Genomic DNA, 18943 nt, shown 5'->3' with positions numbered 1-18943 from the left:
GAGGCACTGACAATGTTGCACTTAGCATTGTTGTCGATTAACAATCGTAATCAACCAGAATTGTGTTTCCAAACCGTTTCTTATGTCTTTTGTGCTTCCATTTTGTTTAGCTCTTTCATATGTTTATTGAGTCGAATTTCGATATTTTACCATGGTTAGTAGTTTACATGTTATAATTTCCTTAAATGATTACACACGGTCGGCTCTATTGTCTTTATACAAATCATGGTTTTTGATTGAAGTTCATAGATAGCGGAACACATAATGTTATGTTACTGGACAAACAGTTCGACAAATCTAATGCTTGCATATGTGAAAAGCGAACACTAAGGACAATATATGGCGTTATATCTATACTTTCGTGTACATACTTACATTCCGATCATGTTCTGTACCAGCAGTAAATATCTACATATATCCCGTAATGTGTTGATCTGCCAAAGAAGGTTCATCCTAGAAACAAACAGAGAACTGAAATCAATATTAGCTAGACTATTTTGGTTCACGTTTATTGACGTGTGTTTACAATATTGGGTCATATTTGAAATTCATCATGACATCATGCTAACACGCATAGTCGTCCGTTTCTAATTTCTTAAATGACGTGTTCTCTGGAACAACATGATTTGTTACGAGTTCACTGTTTGTGGATCCTTAAGGTATGAACACATTTGGTCAGTGTACGTCGTATGAAGTTGCAAGGACTTTACGAAAGTTCATACAACATTGGCCTGTAACTCTGAAGGCCGGAACTAGTTCAACTGGTTAGGCTAAGAAACGGGTTATCAGTGATTCAGACATTTCAATGTTATGACTTCTTGAACAGGCTGAGAAAAGCCACATTGTGTCTTCGATCATATACTTGGTTGAGAAATTAAGGTTATCAATATTTGTGTCACCAGTAACAATTGGGCTTATATTTTGAGGTCGGTAAAAATATCAAGAAGTATCGACCATATTGCATACTGAGGATGAAAACGATAGCCTCTTTTTTTCGTAAATGCCACCAGAACGAACTAGAAGCATACCTAACCATGTCACGAAATTAAAAGTTGAATGAATTTAGTGTTTCGTTCACGATTGGTAGTATCCGAACAATGCAACACCTAAGCGGTTGCTGTCGGAGGATTAAGAAGGTATGCAAAAATATTTTAGGATGATACATCGAAAGATATACTGGATATAATGTAATGATACTCTACATATGAGATCCTTATTCTGAGGGTCAGCCAAATCGAAGATGCGTTGTCTGATCATTAACAACTTTTTTGCAAAGGAAACGTATTGTAACCATGGGTTATTGGGGTAACCGTGAGCCATTCTGGTTAAATATTAGCATGAGCTGACAATTTGGAGGTGTTAAGATGTTTTAGCCAAGTGGTACGCTCACCGTTAGAAGGAAATATAAGAGCGTCGGATAAAGTATTTGTAATATATCCTGAAAGCTTGTAGTTCTTGATTATTTTAATACAATATAAAAAAATATGATAAGCTTTGAATACATGAATTCATGATTTAACAGATTAGTAATTGATTTTTTAAAAGTTATATCAATATCAAAATAAGAATTGTGAAGAAATTGTCTTTTTAGTTTTATTTTGTTATTCAATAATAAGTAAATAACTACTTGCAACAATCTGCAGCTCTTATCTTAAAATTGATGTATTATTTGTGTAAGTGATGCATTTTTAATTAAGTATATTTTCGTTTTAAATAAACCTACAAATGAGTTAAATTAGTTCATTTACGATTTCAACGCTTTCATTTTCATTTTGTAATCATGCATGAGCGTGGGATAATAAATGTGTGTGTGTGTGTGTGTGTGTGTGTGTGTGTGTGTGCGTGTGTGTGTGTGTGTGTGTGTTTTAACTATAGTCTCCTATATTTTATACTTTTAGTGACAATAAATTTTATGGATGTTTACACACAGACAATATATAATTATATTGCACTGATGAGATCTTAATAAACTTTAAAATTTATACTTACATAAAACTGTAAAAGATGGGTACCACTGATCTGAAGACAAACGTATTATGATTATTCATTAACGGAAAGCTAAACTTACGTATACTAATGCATGACGTGATTTCAGAATCAATTCATTAATTGTTTTTAATTTTCGTGTGTTTAATCATTTCTGATTTAAATAACGCACATTCAGACAAACCCTTTTAAATGGATAACATAGCAAACAAATTAACTTTATTGTATTACCAATCAGAACTTACTTTTGTTTCAATAATTCAGGATTTTCAACCACACGGCGCGCTAAATGATCGTAAAGCTGCTCAAGACCTTCTAAAATAAATACAGGCGTGTCTTACAAAATAATATACATATTATACAGAAAACACGGCCCGCTGACCTTTGATTTTTCAGTTTGACAGATAGTTTTCAGTGATCCTACCTTGAAAGTAGCTCTAGCATTGACTGTATGTATACAGTTATATGTGTGGTCTACTTTTATGCTTGTTTTGCAGTGATCCTACTCCGAAAAAGTAGTAATAATATATGATATTGGATTTCTGCATTTACCTAGTAATGTAAAAGCAAACTGGGCTTATCAATCTGCATTAACAAGCAATATATGACTAATAGGCTTATACTTATTTATCTAGTAATGAAGATCCCTAATAGGCTTTTCCTTCTGCATTTAAAAAGTAATGAATATGTCTACTGGGCTTATCCTTCTGCATTTAACTAGTAATGTATATGCCTCCTAGGCTTATCCTTCTGCATTTAAAAAGTAATGTATTTATCTACTGGGCTTATCCTTCTGCATTCAATTAGTAATGTATATGTCTACTGGGCTTATCCTTCTGCATTTAACTAATAGTGTATATGCCTACTGCGCTTATCCTTCGGCATTTAACTAGTAATGTATATGTCTACTGGGCTTATCCTTCTGCATTTAACTAGTAATGTATATGTGTACTGGGCTTATCCTTCTGCATTTAACTAGTAATGTATATGTCTACTGGGCTTATCCTTCTGCATTTAACTAGTAATGTATATGCCTACTGGGCTTATCCTTCTGCATTTAACTAGTAACGTATACGTCTACTGGGCTTATTCTTCTGCATTTAACTAGTAATGTATATGCCTATTATGTTTATCCTTTTGCATTTAACCAGTAATGTATATGCTTACTGGGCTTATTCTTCCGCATTTAACTAGTAATGTATATGCCTACTAGGCTTATCATTCTGCATTTAACTAGTAATGTATATGCCTCCTAGGCTTATCCTTCTGCATTTAACTAGTAACGCATACGTCTACTGGGCTTATTCTTCTGCATTTAACTAGTAATGATTATGCCTACTGGGCTTATCCTTCTGCATTTAACTAGTAATGTGTATGCCTACTTGGCTTATCCTTCTGCATTTAACTAGTAATGCATATGCCTACTATGTTTATCCTTCTGCATTTAATTAGTAATGTATATGCCTACTGGGCTTATCCTTCTGCATTTAATTAGTAATGTATATGCCTACTGGGCTTATCCTTCTGCATTTAATTAGTAATGTATATGCCTACAGGGCCTATCCTTCTGCATTTAACTAGTAATGTATATGCCTCCTAGGCTTATCCTTCTGCATTTAACTAGTAATGTGTATACCTACTGGGCTTATCCTTCTGCATTTAACTAATAATGTATATGGCTACTGGGCTTATCCTTCTGTACTTAACTAGTAATGTATATGGCTACTGGGCTTATCCTTCTGCATTTAACTAGTAATGTATATGTCTACTGGGCTTATCCTTCTGCATTTAACTAGTAATGTATATGCCTACTGGGCTTATCCTTCTGCATTTAACTAGTAATGTATATGCCTACTGGGCTTATCCTTCTGCATTTAACTAGTAATGTATATGCCTACTGGGCTTATCCTTCTGCATTTAACTAGTAATGTATATGCCTCCTAGGCTTATCCTTCTGCATTTAACTAGTAATGTATATGCCTACTGGGCTTATCCTTCTGCATTTAACTAGTAATGTATATGCTTACTGGGCTTATCCTTCTGCATTTAACTAGTAATGTATATGCCTCCTAGGCTTATCCTTCTGCATTTAACTAGTAATGTTTATGCCTCCTAGGCTTATCCTTCTGCATTTAACAAGTAATGTATATGCCTACTGGGCTTATCCTTCTGCATTTAACTAGTTATGTATATGTCTACTGGGATTATCCTTCTGCATTTAACTAGTAATGTATATGCCTCCTAGACTTATCCTTCTGCATTTAACTAATAATGTATATGGCTACTGGGCTTATCCTTCTGTACTTAACTAGTAATGTATATGGCTACTGGGCTTATCCTTCTGCATTTAACTAGTAATGTATATGTCTACTGGGCTTATCCTTCTGCATTTAACTAGTAATGTATATGCCTACTGGGCTTATCCTTCTGCATTTAACTAGTAATGTATATGCCTACTGGGCTTATCCTTCTGCATTTAACTAGTAATGTATATGCCTACTGGGCTTATCCTTCTGCATTTAACTAGTAATGTATATGCCTCCTAGGCTTATCCTTCTGCATTTAACTAGTAATGTATATGCCTACTGGGCTTATCCTTCTGCATTTAACTAGTAATGTATATGCTTACTGGGCTTATCCTTCTGCATTTAACTAGTAATGTATATGCCTCCTAGGCTTATCCTTCTGCATTTAACTAGTAATGTTTATGCCTCCTAGGCTTATCCTTCTGCATTTAACAAGTAATGTATATGCCTACTGGGCTTATCCTTCTGCATTTAACTAGTTATGTATATGTCTACTGGGATTATCCTTCTGCATTTAACTAGTAATGTATATGCCTCCTAGACTTATCCTTCTGCATTTAACTAGTAATGTATATGCCTACTATGTTTATCCTTCTGCATTTAACTAGTAATGTATATGTGTACTGGGTTTATCCTTCTGCATTTAACTAGTAATGTATATGCCTACTGGGTTTATCCTTCTGCATTTAACTAGTAATGTATATGTGTACTGGGCTTATCCTTCTGCATTTAACTAGTAATGTATATGCTTAGTATGTTTATCCTTCTGCATTTAACTAGCAATGTATATGTGTACTGGGCTTATCTTTCTGTATTTAACTAGTAATGTATATGCCTACTGGGTTTATCTTTCTGCATTTAACTAGTGATGCATATGCCTACTGGGCTTATCCTTCTGTATTCAACTAGTAATGTATATGCCTCCTAGGCTTATCCTTCTGCATTTAACTAGTAATGTATATGTCTGCTGGGCATATCCTTCTGCATTTACCTAGTATTGTATATGCCTACTGGGCTTATCCTTCTGCATTTAACTAGTAATGCATACGCCTAATGACTTATCCTTCTGCATTTAATTAGTAATGTGAATGTCTACTAGGCTTATCCTTCTGCATTTAACTGGTAGTGTTTTACATCCAATGGGCTTATTTTTCTGCATTTAACTAGTAATGCATATGTCAACTTGGCTTATCTTTCTGCATTTAACTAGTAATGAACATTGTATATGCCTTCTGGACATATACTTCTGCATTTAAAAAGTAATAAAAATGCCAACTGGGCCTATAATTATGTATGGATTATCTTTCTGCATTTAACTAGTATTGTTTTTGTCAACTGAGCTTATCTTTCTATATTTCGCTAGTATTGTATTTGTCAACTGAGCATATCCTTCTATATTTCGCTAGTATTGTATTTGTCAACTGAGCTTATCCTTCTATATTTCGCTATTAATGTATTTGTCAACTGGTCAACTTGGCTTATCTTTCTGCATTTAACTAGTAATGAACATTTTATATGCCTTTTGGACATATACTTCTGCATTTAAAAAGTAATGAAAATGCCAACTGGGCCTATAATTATGTATGGATTATCTTTCTGTATTTAACTAGTATTGTATTTGTCAACTGAGCTTATCCTTCTACATTTCGCTAGTATTGTATTTTTCAACTGAGCTTATCCTTCTATATTTCGCTATTAATGTATTTGTCAACTGGGCATAACCTTCTGTATGTAACAAGTAATGTATTTGTCAACTAGGCTTTTCCTTCTGTATTTAACAAGTAATGTATTTGTCAACTGGGCTTATCCTTTTTTATATAACTATTAATGTATTTGTTAACTGGGCTTATCCTTTTTTATTTAACTATTAATGTATTTTTAAAATGGGCTTATCCTTCTGCATTTTACAAGTCATGTATTTGTCAACTGGCTTATCCTTCTGTATTTAACTAGTACTGTATTTGTCAACTGGGCTGATCCTTCTGTATTGTACTATTAACGTATTTGTCAAGTGGGCTTATCCTTCTGTATTTAACTAATAATGTATTTGTCAGTTGGGCTCATCCTTCTGTATTTAACTAGTAATGTATTTGTCAACTTGGCTTATCCTTTTGCCATTAACAAGTAATGGATATGCCTCTGGGCGTATCCTTCTGCATTTAACTAGTAATGTATAAACCTACTAGACTTATCCTTTTGCATTTAATTACTAATGATTAGCCTACTGGGCGTATCATACTGCATTTAACTATTAATGTATATGCCTACTGGGCGTATCATTTTGCATTTAGCTAGTAAAGTATATGCCTACTGGGCGTGACATTCGTCATTTAACTAGTAATGTATTAGCCTACTGGGCGTATCCTTCTGCATTTTACTAGTAATGTGTATGCCTACGTGGCATATCCGTCAGCATTAAGCTACTTATGTATTTGTTACTGGGCCTATCCTTTTGCTTTTAACTAGTAATGTATATGCCATCTAGGCTTATCCTTTAGGATTTAACTAGCAAATTATATGCATACTGGGCGTATTATTCTGCATTTAACAAGTAATTTATAAGCCTACTGGGCACATCAATCTGCATTTATTTAGTAATGAATATGTCAACTGGGCTTATCCTTACCTGATTGTTATTGCTTCTGGGCGAATCCTTCTGCATTTAGCTATTAATGTATAAGACTACTATAATTATCTTTTTGCATTTAACTAGTAATGTATATGCCTACTGGGCTTATCCTTCAGTATTTAGCAAGTAATATGTAAGCCTACTTTACTTATTCTTTTGCATTTAACTAGTATTATGTAAGCCTACTGGGCTTATCCTTTAAACACTTAACTGGTAATGTTTTAGCCTACTGGGTGTTTCATTCTTAATTGATTAAGTAATGTACATATCAACTGGGCATATCCTTCTGCATTTAACTTGTAATGTATATGTCAACAGGGTTTATCCTTCTGCATTTAACTAGTAATGTATAATTGTACTGGGCTTATCCTTCTGCAGTTAACAAGTAATGTATATGCCTACTTCAAGTTGACAAAGCAATTTTATTTTCTTGTGCTTTATGTATTACATATATGTAGTACCCTGACATTTTTATATATATATATAAATATACTTTCCTTTTAATTCCGTATATAAGTAAAATGAATTCTTTGATAATATCCAGTTACAATTACAACATAAACACTATGTACAGTTTTTTTGTTAAATTGTTTCGTCACTAACGGTTAGATTACATGATTATGTTTTAAATATGTTCATGCCGACTGTAACTGTTTTAATTTAAAAAAAAAATGCAAAGATTTAAAAAATGATTTCATGAAATCAGGAGGAAATATTAAGTTTTTCTCTTATGATTAAATAAAAAATAATTACTTTTTTAATAAAACTTAATCATGATAACAAAATGAGAAATGAACAAAAGTCTTCCTGGAATATTACCAAATAAGCATTAATTGTTTCTAATTAAATTGCTTACAAAAGTGGGAACATATAATATTTTGTAACACATGTGTAAAACAGAAGAATAAGTGAGTTTAATATTAAACATGAAACAAGGTATAACAAAGGATAAATGATAAATTCTAATAATTGTACTAACATTGTTTTTTTACTTTTAATTTTGGGTTTAAACACAAAAAAGAATGTAATTAAATAGTCGGTTTGTAATTCACATATTTAATACAGTAACGATAATTGTTAAGTTCATCAAATATAACTTACTCTGTGTGTTTTTTCTGCAGCTTTTAATGAGACTTTGATCTTCCGACGATACTATGTTTTGTTTTAAACTGCAATATAAAGAGGACATGATTTGTCCGGCAGCAAAATGGAATAGTTATGCCAAACCTTGCATGGCGTTGTATAGAAACTGTTTTGGCATATTATGGTAGCCTAGACACTCTTATACACGAATCAGATTGATGGCCTCGCACTACATATGGTGATATATTTTTTTAAATTCATGCTTGCGGCAGAGATGTCCGCTTAATTTTAATCAAATAAACCATTTCTTTAAATCGTATGTCAAGGCTTTGATTCTTGAGCAACGTAAGTGAGAGAAAAACTGACAAAACAGTAAAGTTTCGTTCTCCGAAATTAGTTTCATTCTTGATCGATTATCGATCCTTACAATTTATTGAATGACTATCACAAACAGATTTTGCAACTGAATCTTTTTGTCTAAACAAAATTTATATTTCGTTCCTCGGATTCACCACGCATTTTAAAGGAAACAAAGAACTCTTTTTGTAAAGGCTGCAATTTAATCGAAAGAAGCTTCGGTTAATTATATATTGTGATCGTTGGTTTGTCATAAAAATAGATTTAAATTTTAATAATACAGTTAATAATACAATAAAAAATGAAAACAACAAAATCTTAACATTGATCAATAAAGGGTATATATTTATTGCGAACGTGAATTTGGATACTCAGCAATCCAGTAACATAATTAATTTGCCACTTGAACATTAAATAACATGACTCATAACATTCTGGGAGTCTTGTGATCAATCCCAATTAATTCAGGTTTTAAAATAGGTTTTAACAAGATGTGTTGTATTGATATATACGCAATGCCATGTCCGATCTGTCCGAAACACATCATAAAAATACAAATTAACACTAGCCATACTGTATTTTCGGTAATATATTTTTATATATTTGTAATATAGCAATTTCTTCCACATCAGATAAGTAGATCCATTATTTAACCATGCTAGAAACTCTGATCTTGCCCGTATGTAACTCCTTTTTAATGGTCATCACTTTGTAATTACCTCCCTTGTTGGAGACGTCTGTAGCATCATGAAAATCTTGTCTTGTGGCAATATATAGAATGCTAATTAATCATTTCTCGCTTGAAATGTCACCATAAAAAAAGTGTTCACGCACCTTTCAAGAAATAATGCTTCACTCTCCTTAGAACTATTTTTAGACCGATTTGTCTATTAACATAATTTGAATCACTGCGCGCATATCCATGACAACCTAGAATTATCACATATCCATACGCATTTATCCACAAAAGAGTTTACTGAACTGAGGTGGAAGAAAAAGCATCTACCATAGCCGCTCGTGTAAGATAGGTTCATGCCAACCCTTGCCCAGGGTGTTTTGTGGAAACTCGGTAAACCTCGTTTCAGCAAAACACCCTACGCTCGGGTCGGGATGAACTTATCTTACACGCCATGAAACATAATCTTTTACAATTATACGCAACTTATGTTTGAGACAGATAAACAAACATTTATTTTTACAACATCTGCTTTACAATATGACATTTTTGAACTGTATTCACAATTTACAAATGTGTTTACTTACAGCAACGTTTCAGCAAATGTCTTTGAAATTTGTGCTTTCTTTATGATGTCTCCATTTAATATGCTCCTGAAGGTAAAAAAGGAAAAAAAAGGAAGTGTTTACATTGTTTTAAACTAATATTACAAGAGTTCATTTTAACCTTGTAAAAACAAATACTGTACTTACCGTATACTTTTATAGAATGTTTGACAGAGTACGAATGTAGCGATACATTTAGCAAAACAATACAGATACAAAATACACTTCTATGCTCAACCCACCTTTTTTTTTTGTTTTTTTTTTTGATTGCCTCCAGTAAAACTGCACATGAAGCTAAAAAAGGTAAGAAACTCTGTAAACGCTGTATTAATTGCTTTTTAGAAACAAAATCTATGAAACTGTAATAATCTCCATAGTACATATCATTTTAAAGAGTACTTCCATTACGATACCATGTTTGTTAGAATATATAAATGCGCCTGTCAAAAGCAATATAACAAAAGAAAAATAAGTAAACAAAGTCACCAAAGAGCAATACTTTGTATTAAGGATTAATATGGAGTAATGTTAACTAATTGTGTGATAGTTACGGTATGAAGACCATTTAATGAACAGTATTTGAGCTATGAGTTAAATCGAAAAGTTGCCTAAAAACTTTTACTAAACTGTTTTAGTCGATCGGGGGCCATAACTGTATCTAGGATAATATCGAGTCATGTTACCTTATTGTGGAATGGTCGTAAACAACTGTGTGGAGTATTAAGCCGATTGGATGAAGGATATATAAAACTTAAGCTGTATACACTGTACCTTAAAACTTTAACCTAAGTTCCCAAGCTAATTACGGGTTGTAATTCGTATTTATGATTATATGGATAAGTAACCTCATTGAGGGATGGTCATGAACATTTGTGTGAAATATTAAGTGAAGTTAATGTATGTTATTGGAGTAATATGTGAAAATGCCAACTTGCCTGAAATGTCGCCCGTTAAGTCCTGTGGAAAATCATCACTGGATATGCCATTGGCGCTAAAAATTGTAAAACACTATTACAATTAAATGTTAACAAATAAATTGCTTTGGAGCAGTTGCTCTAGTTACCTGTGTTAATAACTACCTTGCATATCTTTGGAATTTCTTTGGAATATACATTCCCTAGTTACAAAACAGTTAAAAAAAGACATTTATACGATATTGTCGCAAAACATGTTAATCACCCACCGTTATGTTATCAAATGCATTTATTTACCAAGTGCACAATAATTATAATTCATTTGATAAGTTAGATTTTATATTGTAACTGATTTGAGAACAGCGTAATTGAATTGAAACGTTCAATAGCTTCAATTCTTCTCCGATTTATACTAATCAAACGATACTTAAATGCTATTTTCGTTCAATTATCCAGAAACCGGAAATCAAAACATATGGTCAGTTTATGAAGATGCATGTACACAATGACATTATCAATGATCTCCTTTATAACATATACTTCATCTGGTATGATGTATGCGTGTCAGTGGTTTTCCAATTTAAACGTAACTTAAAATAGCAAATTTAAGCTTGTTTTCTTCTATTTTAGAATCAAATGAAAACACTTTTATTTTACCAGAAGTATGCATATTTTGATGCTCGTTGTACTTGTTCTTTGCCTTTGAGATCACTGCAGAAAAGTTTTCATACATATAAACACTGTTAAAGTTTATTGTTATTAAATGTGTTTAATAATAAAAGTCAAAGCATTTAAAACATGCTATCAACCTTGGCAGACATATTCATTGGCAATCAAAGTTTTCTCAGCTTTATAAATACTACACATATGTATATCGTTTATATGTACAATATATGTTCATGAATGTCATTAGAGGTGATATCTTAAAGACTAATGCTGTTAAGAATCCGTTTAATTCTTAATGATATACCCACATGTTGTCTGACGTAATCTCGCCCTTCCCATTGAACACCATTCTGGAATGTTTAAAATGTAAGGCCAAATAAGTTCACGGAACTAATTATATTATTATTATATTAATTTGATAGGATCAAATTTAATTTATTAAACAAAAAGAATGTGATTCCACACAACTGACTTTCTTTTTTCGTCATGGTTTTTACGATCACCGTAGACAAAAACAGTTACTTGCCGGATAAAGAATTAAACAATTTGAAATAGTAACAAATTAAAAAAACAATCCTCAAACACCAGGCATATAAACCATTAAATTAGTAATGGATCATGCTTCATGAACGCAAAATTAAGATAAGGCTTACAACATTCTTGGATTTTTCCTATTACATTTCCATATTTTACATAAATCCACCCACTGTTATGGAAGAAATGATAGCTACTTTTGATTAATCGTCACCATGTGAATGGTAATTATAAATCAAACTTAAGACTATGACAAATTTAACAAAAAATGGAATAAGGGTTACCGTAACAGAATAGTTATGAACTTATAAAGGCCGTTTCGAAATAATATATTTGCATGAAAATTAATTATTATTTTTTCTAACCCTGCAGCTTGATAATGAACAAGTGATTTTTAATTTAGGTCACAAAAGCTCATTGAAAATGTTCAATCATGTACGTACACATATTGAAGAATGCCAACTAATTAGCATATGTATGTAAACTATGAATACATCAAAATGAAACATATATAGCCATACTCAGTTTTTACGGAGGAAATTTTTTGCTTTTATCATTTCAAGGATGCAATGAGGTGCCAACAAAAGGCCAGGCTAAAACGTGTAACAACAAAAACGACGTTAAGTTATCGTTTTCCATACTAACATCAGGAGTACTTATAAGTAACAGTATATAAGTTATTAAGTCTATTAAGCAATTACAAACTTGATAACTGTTTCGAAACTTTACTTTTACTTTTGCTAAAAAATATAAATAAACACATTCCGTATTGATTTTCAGGTTTGTTTATTTCTCTTCTTAACTGTAGCTCTTTTTTAATTCACTTGTACTTTTCAGCTTTAGTGCGAAATGTCGAACATGCAATCTATAAAGTTAAAGAAAATACTGTTTTAATGATAATGGAAACAAAATTCATAATGGTTTATTTGCCAAATAATAGACGTTATTCGACATTTTGTACACATATGATAAAATCTAACACATCTCAGGATTTTAAATGACAACTTTAAAAAATGAAAAAGTGCCATGTGGCTTTTTATGGAAAAACAACGTATTTTAGCAATTTTGTCTGTTTATGTCCGGTAAATATCATGTTATTCATGGCGTCTCTCGAGAAAACAGACGTAATATCCAGCAAAATACAGCTAAATTCTGTTTTTACTGATGTTTTTTGTATTTTCCGTCGCATGTTAATGTAACACGTCATGTAGAAAATTCCCCTTAAACAGATTTGTTAATAAATGGTCGTTACAAATTAGTGTAACATCATTTGAAATACCGATGAAGTTTCGCAATTTATTACAAGCCGCATTTATATACGTTAGAATAATAATAAGGAATTTTTATGTGTGATAGTTTTTGAGATGGACTGACCTTTTGACGTTGCAATCACTATCAGCAATAAAAATGACTATATTACTATGTTGTTTAGTTGTATATAGTCATTTATCATATTTGAATCAATCGTTGACCATAAAAATACAGTATTGATAACACCCACTCAAGATCAGAAATTTGAATCGTGTCCAAATATGCAATGTTGCAACCGTTACTAAGAGATACAAATTATAGAAGAGAGTTCTTAATGTTTATATCATATGTAAAGTGCGTGTTTCACATGAAGGCAAAACTTCATACAACCTCAGCATGAGTGCATTATATCTTTAAGTTACAGTAGGAGTGTACACTCAAACATTATTTTCACCAACTTTGCGTCTATAAAAAACTGTACCAGGTCAATAATAACGAGAAACATCGTGTATGCAAACTTACCATTTTTCGCCTTTTTGGTCAAACGGCTTAAGATAAAAACAAGTTAATGTCTATGACAAGGGACAGCATGCGGTCATAAAAGCTAACCATATGCAGACAGTGTTTTGTCTTTGTCGTTGTCATAGGCTTTGTCTTGAAAGTTGATGAAGACTCCATTTGGGCTTTTGCAATGTTTGCATAACTGGTAGTCTAAAAGGTAATGCTAAACAGTTGTTTCTTAGCTGCGCATGATGTAAAAAAAGCAACGATCGCCAGAGATAAAACGATTGGACTATGGTTTGTTTTATTTGATAATCTAATATGCAATTGAAGATAGAAAGAGTGGGTGAGTCTTTTTTATATATGTTAAATATATTGCATCTTTCATTGTTTCTTTGATTATAGAGTTTCGAATAGAACTTACTCGAGTGTTGAAACCTGCCCATCGTTCTTGTCACTTCTTTCAAGAAATTGTAGTTGGTCAACTCCTATGTCGCTGAAATTGTTAAGAAAACGTGGTAACATGTATTAACGAATAGAGAGAGATTCTGAAAAAAAATGTTGATCAACTTTACCTTGCAAGTGTTCGTTGAGCTATGCATATAGGATACATAAGGACTGCTTTCTTCATATGCCTGTTGAATGGCCATATTTCTTTTCGATTGAGCTTTCGTGAACAAGACAAGCTTGTTTAACCTTTTCGATATAACGCACATTCAAGCTGGTAAAATATTTGCCAATTTACAAGATCCAACAGCAAAAGAAAGCCCATACAGACTTGCCCGATGATTCTTAAAACAACGTGTTGATACGCTGTTTTGTCACTATCAGTAAATATGAAGTAGATTTTATACATAATGCGTGCTGGGCAAACTGTAAAATAAAATATGAAGACCTTCTAGATTCTCTAAGAATTTATAAATTAAGCCAGTGACCTGAATATTACAAACGTATAATTCAATCAAAAGTGACATGTGTGCGCAAAGGTTTATTTAAAGTTAATATTGATAGACATGAATTACTTTCCCAACCATCTCCGAAATATAATTGTTCCACTGCATATTCCTTCTGATTCAATGTGAAATTCCAGAAGTACATTTTGTTCCCTCGAATAATGATCATAAATTAAATCGTGTATGTTTTATTTCATTCATTTCGCAGTTAAGTGTTGAGTTTAAAACATCATATTTCAAGCTTATATTTTACAGACTGCAAAAATGGTATATTTTATATAAAAAGGTAACGAAATCAGCTTAATATTTAAAGATTTTTCAAACTATGCACGTTTTCATTAATGCCAAAGGCTCTTCAATAGGACCGCTCTGCACAGTGGCACATTTAAATCGTTATGTGTCGCATACTGACTGTTCTCTAAATAATATTAAAACACAACTTAACCGCATCCTGTTTATTGTCTTTGAGTTTCTCAATAGGGACTGTGGTAAGACTTCAGTTTACTTATGCCATACTATAATAGTCAAGATGTTATGTCATTTAGATAGTGCCTTCATTATACACAATAGTAGTGGTCCATTTGCGAGTAAGCACCTTTAGTAACAATACAGTATGATCTGTTGAATACCTCTGATTATGATTCAATTTCATATTATTCAACATAGATTAATATGAGATCTATTAAGTGATTTGTATGAAAATAATTAAATAACCTGTTTTGAAAAGTTCAATGATTGAATCGCAGACAATTGGTCGTCACTGAAGCTCGATATGTTTTAATATGTCGTTAAAAAAGCAATCAAGTTATTTTAAAACGTTGTTATATTTAATTAAGATTACTGATTAGAAATAAAATGCGAATATGTGAACAACTCCATCGAGATATTACCTATCGAATCAAATAGTGAGGCCCAGTAATTTTCCAAATAATTGATCTTATTAATTTCAATTGATCAAGACAGTATCAAACTTTACATAGATGTAACGGTAAGTCATAATACCGAATGCAATGCAAATACCTTATGGGAACTGATAAAGGGGAACTCATCTGAAAAAATAATGAAAACCCAACTATAAAATACAAACATAAGATACTTAACTCAATACAAATAGCAAAGACGAAAGTAATCAAATATCCGAATTGATCATTACTGAAAAACACGAACTAGACGAAATAACACAAACACAAGTAAAATATATTATATAAAGAGCTAATTCAATGTATGTTGAACACATTAAAAACTACACAAAATAGTTTGCCAACCTTAAGAAAACACACGCTGAAGGACAATGAATTAAAACATTAAAGGTAAGAAACGAACGACTAACAAGCAAAAAAACTACTTACCCGAGGAAGGTTGATACAACACAATATTAAACTTAAAAGATAAAACAACAATAAAAACATAGAAATGAAACCCTCCCTAGAAAACCGTTATAGAACATTAAACGAAGATGAAATATGCGTGTAAAGGCCTTTTGACCAGCTACGAATGTGAACTTGTTCTTAAAGATATGCAAAATAACAAAAGACCGCGTTCTGATGGATTAAGTGCAGAATTTTATAAGACTTTCTCAAAGACATGCAGCAATATATAATTCATTTAATCAACTACTCGTTCACTGCTGGACAAATAACACAAGTTCAGGGGTTAATGCACTAATACCAAAACTAAATAAGGACCTTATGCGTTAACAAACAGCGGACCCATGTTTTAACTGAATGTAGTTTATAATTTATCACTTAAAGTCATAAATAGTAAACAATTAAAACCATCAATAATAAGTAGTTATCAATCTTGGTTTCAAGGGTAGATGTATTACTGAGTTATTTTTGAAATCATAGAATATTTACTATTATACTATTTTGGAGACTTTGCTCAAGCCTTTGACAGCTAAAACACATTTTATCATTGAATGTATAAATTCCTTGAAGTTTGGACCCGATGTCATAAAATCGGTAGATCTATTTACAACAACGTTCAGATTCTGATCATTAATTATGGTCAGTCATTTGGACTAGAAAAAAGGCGTTCGACAATGCTCCCCATTGTCAGCAACAGTATTTATAATTTGCTTACAAACACTATTACACTAAACACTGACAAGAAAGGAAATATAACTAATGACCAAAAAATAAAAAAAAACTCAACAACGTGTGTTAACATTTGAAATGTTCTCATAAGACTCAGGTTTAATATGTATATGGAAAACCACAGTTACAAGCTCAGTAGCCAAAACTTTAAACATAAACCCCGTTTAATGGCACATGGTAAACGCCAAACACATATAACATAAACTAAAAGAATCACATACAAGAAACATGGATCAACAGCGCAAAACTCCACAAACAACATATATACTATATAAAAACTAGGTGTGTTTATCCAGATTTAAACCTTAACAACAATAAATCAATTATTATGGAGGGATGATTAAAAAAATTGAGCAACTTCCGAAAAACGTTGGCCTTTGTCCATACCCTACTGACACCAAGCAAAAAAAGGTGCACGTACTGTTTAAGGACAAGAGAAATCTACCGATGCAGTGTTATTGGCCTAAGGCAATCTCCGTTCTTGTTATTTAACGGACATATTTTTCATAAGACCTTGTGAATATCACGAATTGGTCCAAGGTAACCGATCATATGGATTATGGGCACCCGGCGCCCGACCCCGTACCCCCTTAAAAAAACCTGTGACTTTTTAAGGTCCTCTATCATACTTTTATCGAGTTGCGGGGCAGACAATACATTCTCGCAAGCTCGAAAGAAAGGCAATCTTACAGATCAGCATTTGCCAACCTATAACAAAAAACAACACACGCTTGCATAGCCCTAAAAAGAATATTTAAAGGGACAAGAAACTAGATGGTAAAACACCCAACGGTAAATACAGTTTTTCCTAAAAAAAGTCTAAAATTATAACGACGAGCTTGTTTGAGGCCAAAAATACATCATTTTACTTGATTTAAGGCATTGTTTGTTGCTGTCTCAGCTGAGTTCACCTGTTTAGAAATAGCTCATGGTTTCCCAGTTTAAAGTGTGATTATTTAACATGTGAAAGTCACGTGTTAAATACACAATACACAAAGCGACCTTAGTTTTAAATTTACTGGGATTAACGTGGAAGACAAACCTTGAAACATTTGAATCGGAAAAATAAACAAAAACTTCGAAAGATACATGTGTCGTAAGCGATGGTATACAATAGTAAGTAAGATTCAATGCGTTGTACACGACGATATCAATTTGACGTAAATTTTGACAATTATCGTTTTTGGACGGTACTGCAAGTACCGTTCATATGTACCATGCTACTTTTCGAAAGGCATGCATCAATTGGTCCCCGCTTCCAAAGCTGAATACAGCAGCAAGCGCAAACCGGTACCCAGCCTTTTACACCGTCACATCACTCAGAAATATTTTTCTACGCGAATCGAGATATATGATATTCTGAATACACTTTGTATAAAATATGTAAGTTAAATGCGAATTCTAATTCAGAATATACAATCCATCAAAACAACTGCTGTTTTAACTATGTTATAACTCCATATTTATTCTGTGTTCAAAATAAGGTGTATGAAAACACACAGAGTACGCACTTCTTTTCTCACCTGGATCATTATCATTAATGACCTCGGAGCAGATGGCCGTATTCAAGATTGATCAAACTTTTTTTGAACGAAAAAGGTTTGATATTTATTATTTTATTACGACGATGAAGATATATATTCTATATTGTACAGAAAATGTTTGATTGATAATACTTTTACAATATGATTTTCAATTTTAGTGTTGGAAAGGTTATTTTGTAGAAATATAATTTTAGCTTGTCGTTACATTTTCATTCATTAATAAATGTATTGAGCGTACATTGTAAACACTGTCATGTTATTTTTAGAGGGTTGAGAAAGCAGACTGATGATATCATTTTTTAGTCTTAAATAAGTATCATTTTATTAGGTAACTCTTTATGAAATCATTTGTTTTGGTAAAATATATGTAGCGAATAGGAGTATATTTTCACTGCAGTCAGACGGTATTACATTATTTAGATATGTTCGCAGTCTGTTTACTCGCTGCAATAACAAAGGAAATACGTGTGTAGATAGAATTATTGAGTAAATGCAACTTTGTTTACATACTTAGATCTGGATTGAAATTGTGTTTTAGCTGTGTTATCAAATGTCTACATAAGTGTTCTTGATATTCGTGTATTGACCGCCTAGAAAGTAACAACAACTACAAAATATTCAAGTTTATTTCCAAGAATTAAAAAAAGCCAATACTGGACAAGTCAAGATTGCTTTCGTTTGAAGATTTCAATTATGAACATAATGAAATCGCTTCAGCATTAACGTGGTCAGCATTTTCCCTTACACCAGTTAATAAATTAAGTTAAAACTGATTACGGCTCATACTTAGACATATCTATACAAACTTGGATTCAACCTATTTACAATCTTCCGGATCTCAA

At 32.3% G+C, this 18943-nt stretch overlaps 1 protein-coding gene across 6 annotated transcripts in view; it reads right to left on the bottom strand.

Moving 5' to 3' along the window:
* LOC128222237 (uncharacterized) overlaps positions 1–18943 on the bottom strand; it is a 66670-nt gene that overhangs the window by 23076 nt on the left and 24651 nt on the right. For 2 of the 6 annotated variants that reach the window (XR_008259104.1, XM_052931183.1), the window contains exons 3-12: positions 13933–14004; positions 11531–11572; positions 11214–11267; positions 10578–10633; positions 9885–9936; positions 9625–9690; positions 8023–8090; positions 2232–2301; positions 1990–2019; positions 376–453 (exon numbers count right to left, since the gene is read on the bottom strand). Coding sequence is in view for 5 of the 6 variants with exons in the window: in XM_052931183.1 (XP_052787143.1) it covers positions 376–453; positions 1990–2019; positions 2232–2301; positions 8023–8090; positions 9625–9690; positions 9885–9936; positions 10578–10633; positions 11214–11267; positions 11531–11572; positions 13933–14004 (588 nt within the window). In the remaining variant the exon portion in view is untranslated. Of the gene's footprint in view, positions 1–375; positions 454–1989; positions 2020–2231; positions 2302–8022; positions 8091–9624; positions 9691–9884; positions 9937–10577; positions 10634–11213; positions 11268–11530; positions 11573–13932; positions 14005–15481; positions 15511–18943 lie in introns of those variants that run through there. The other 4 variants (XM_052931186.1, XM_052931184.1, XM_052931185.1 and 1 more) reach the window with 4 other exon arrangements.

This window comes from Mya arenaria, chromosome 16, assembly GCF_026914265.1.
Source record: "Mya arenaria isolate MELC-2E11 chromosome 16, ASM2691426v1".
Classification (NCBI taxonomy): domain Eukaryota; kingdom Metazoa; phylum Mollusca; class Bivalvia; order Myida; family Myidae; genus Mya; species Mya arenaria.
The sequence above is the reverse complement of the archived record's forward strand: the minus strand, read 5'-3'. Positions and strand labels throughout refer to the sequence as shown.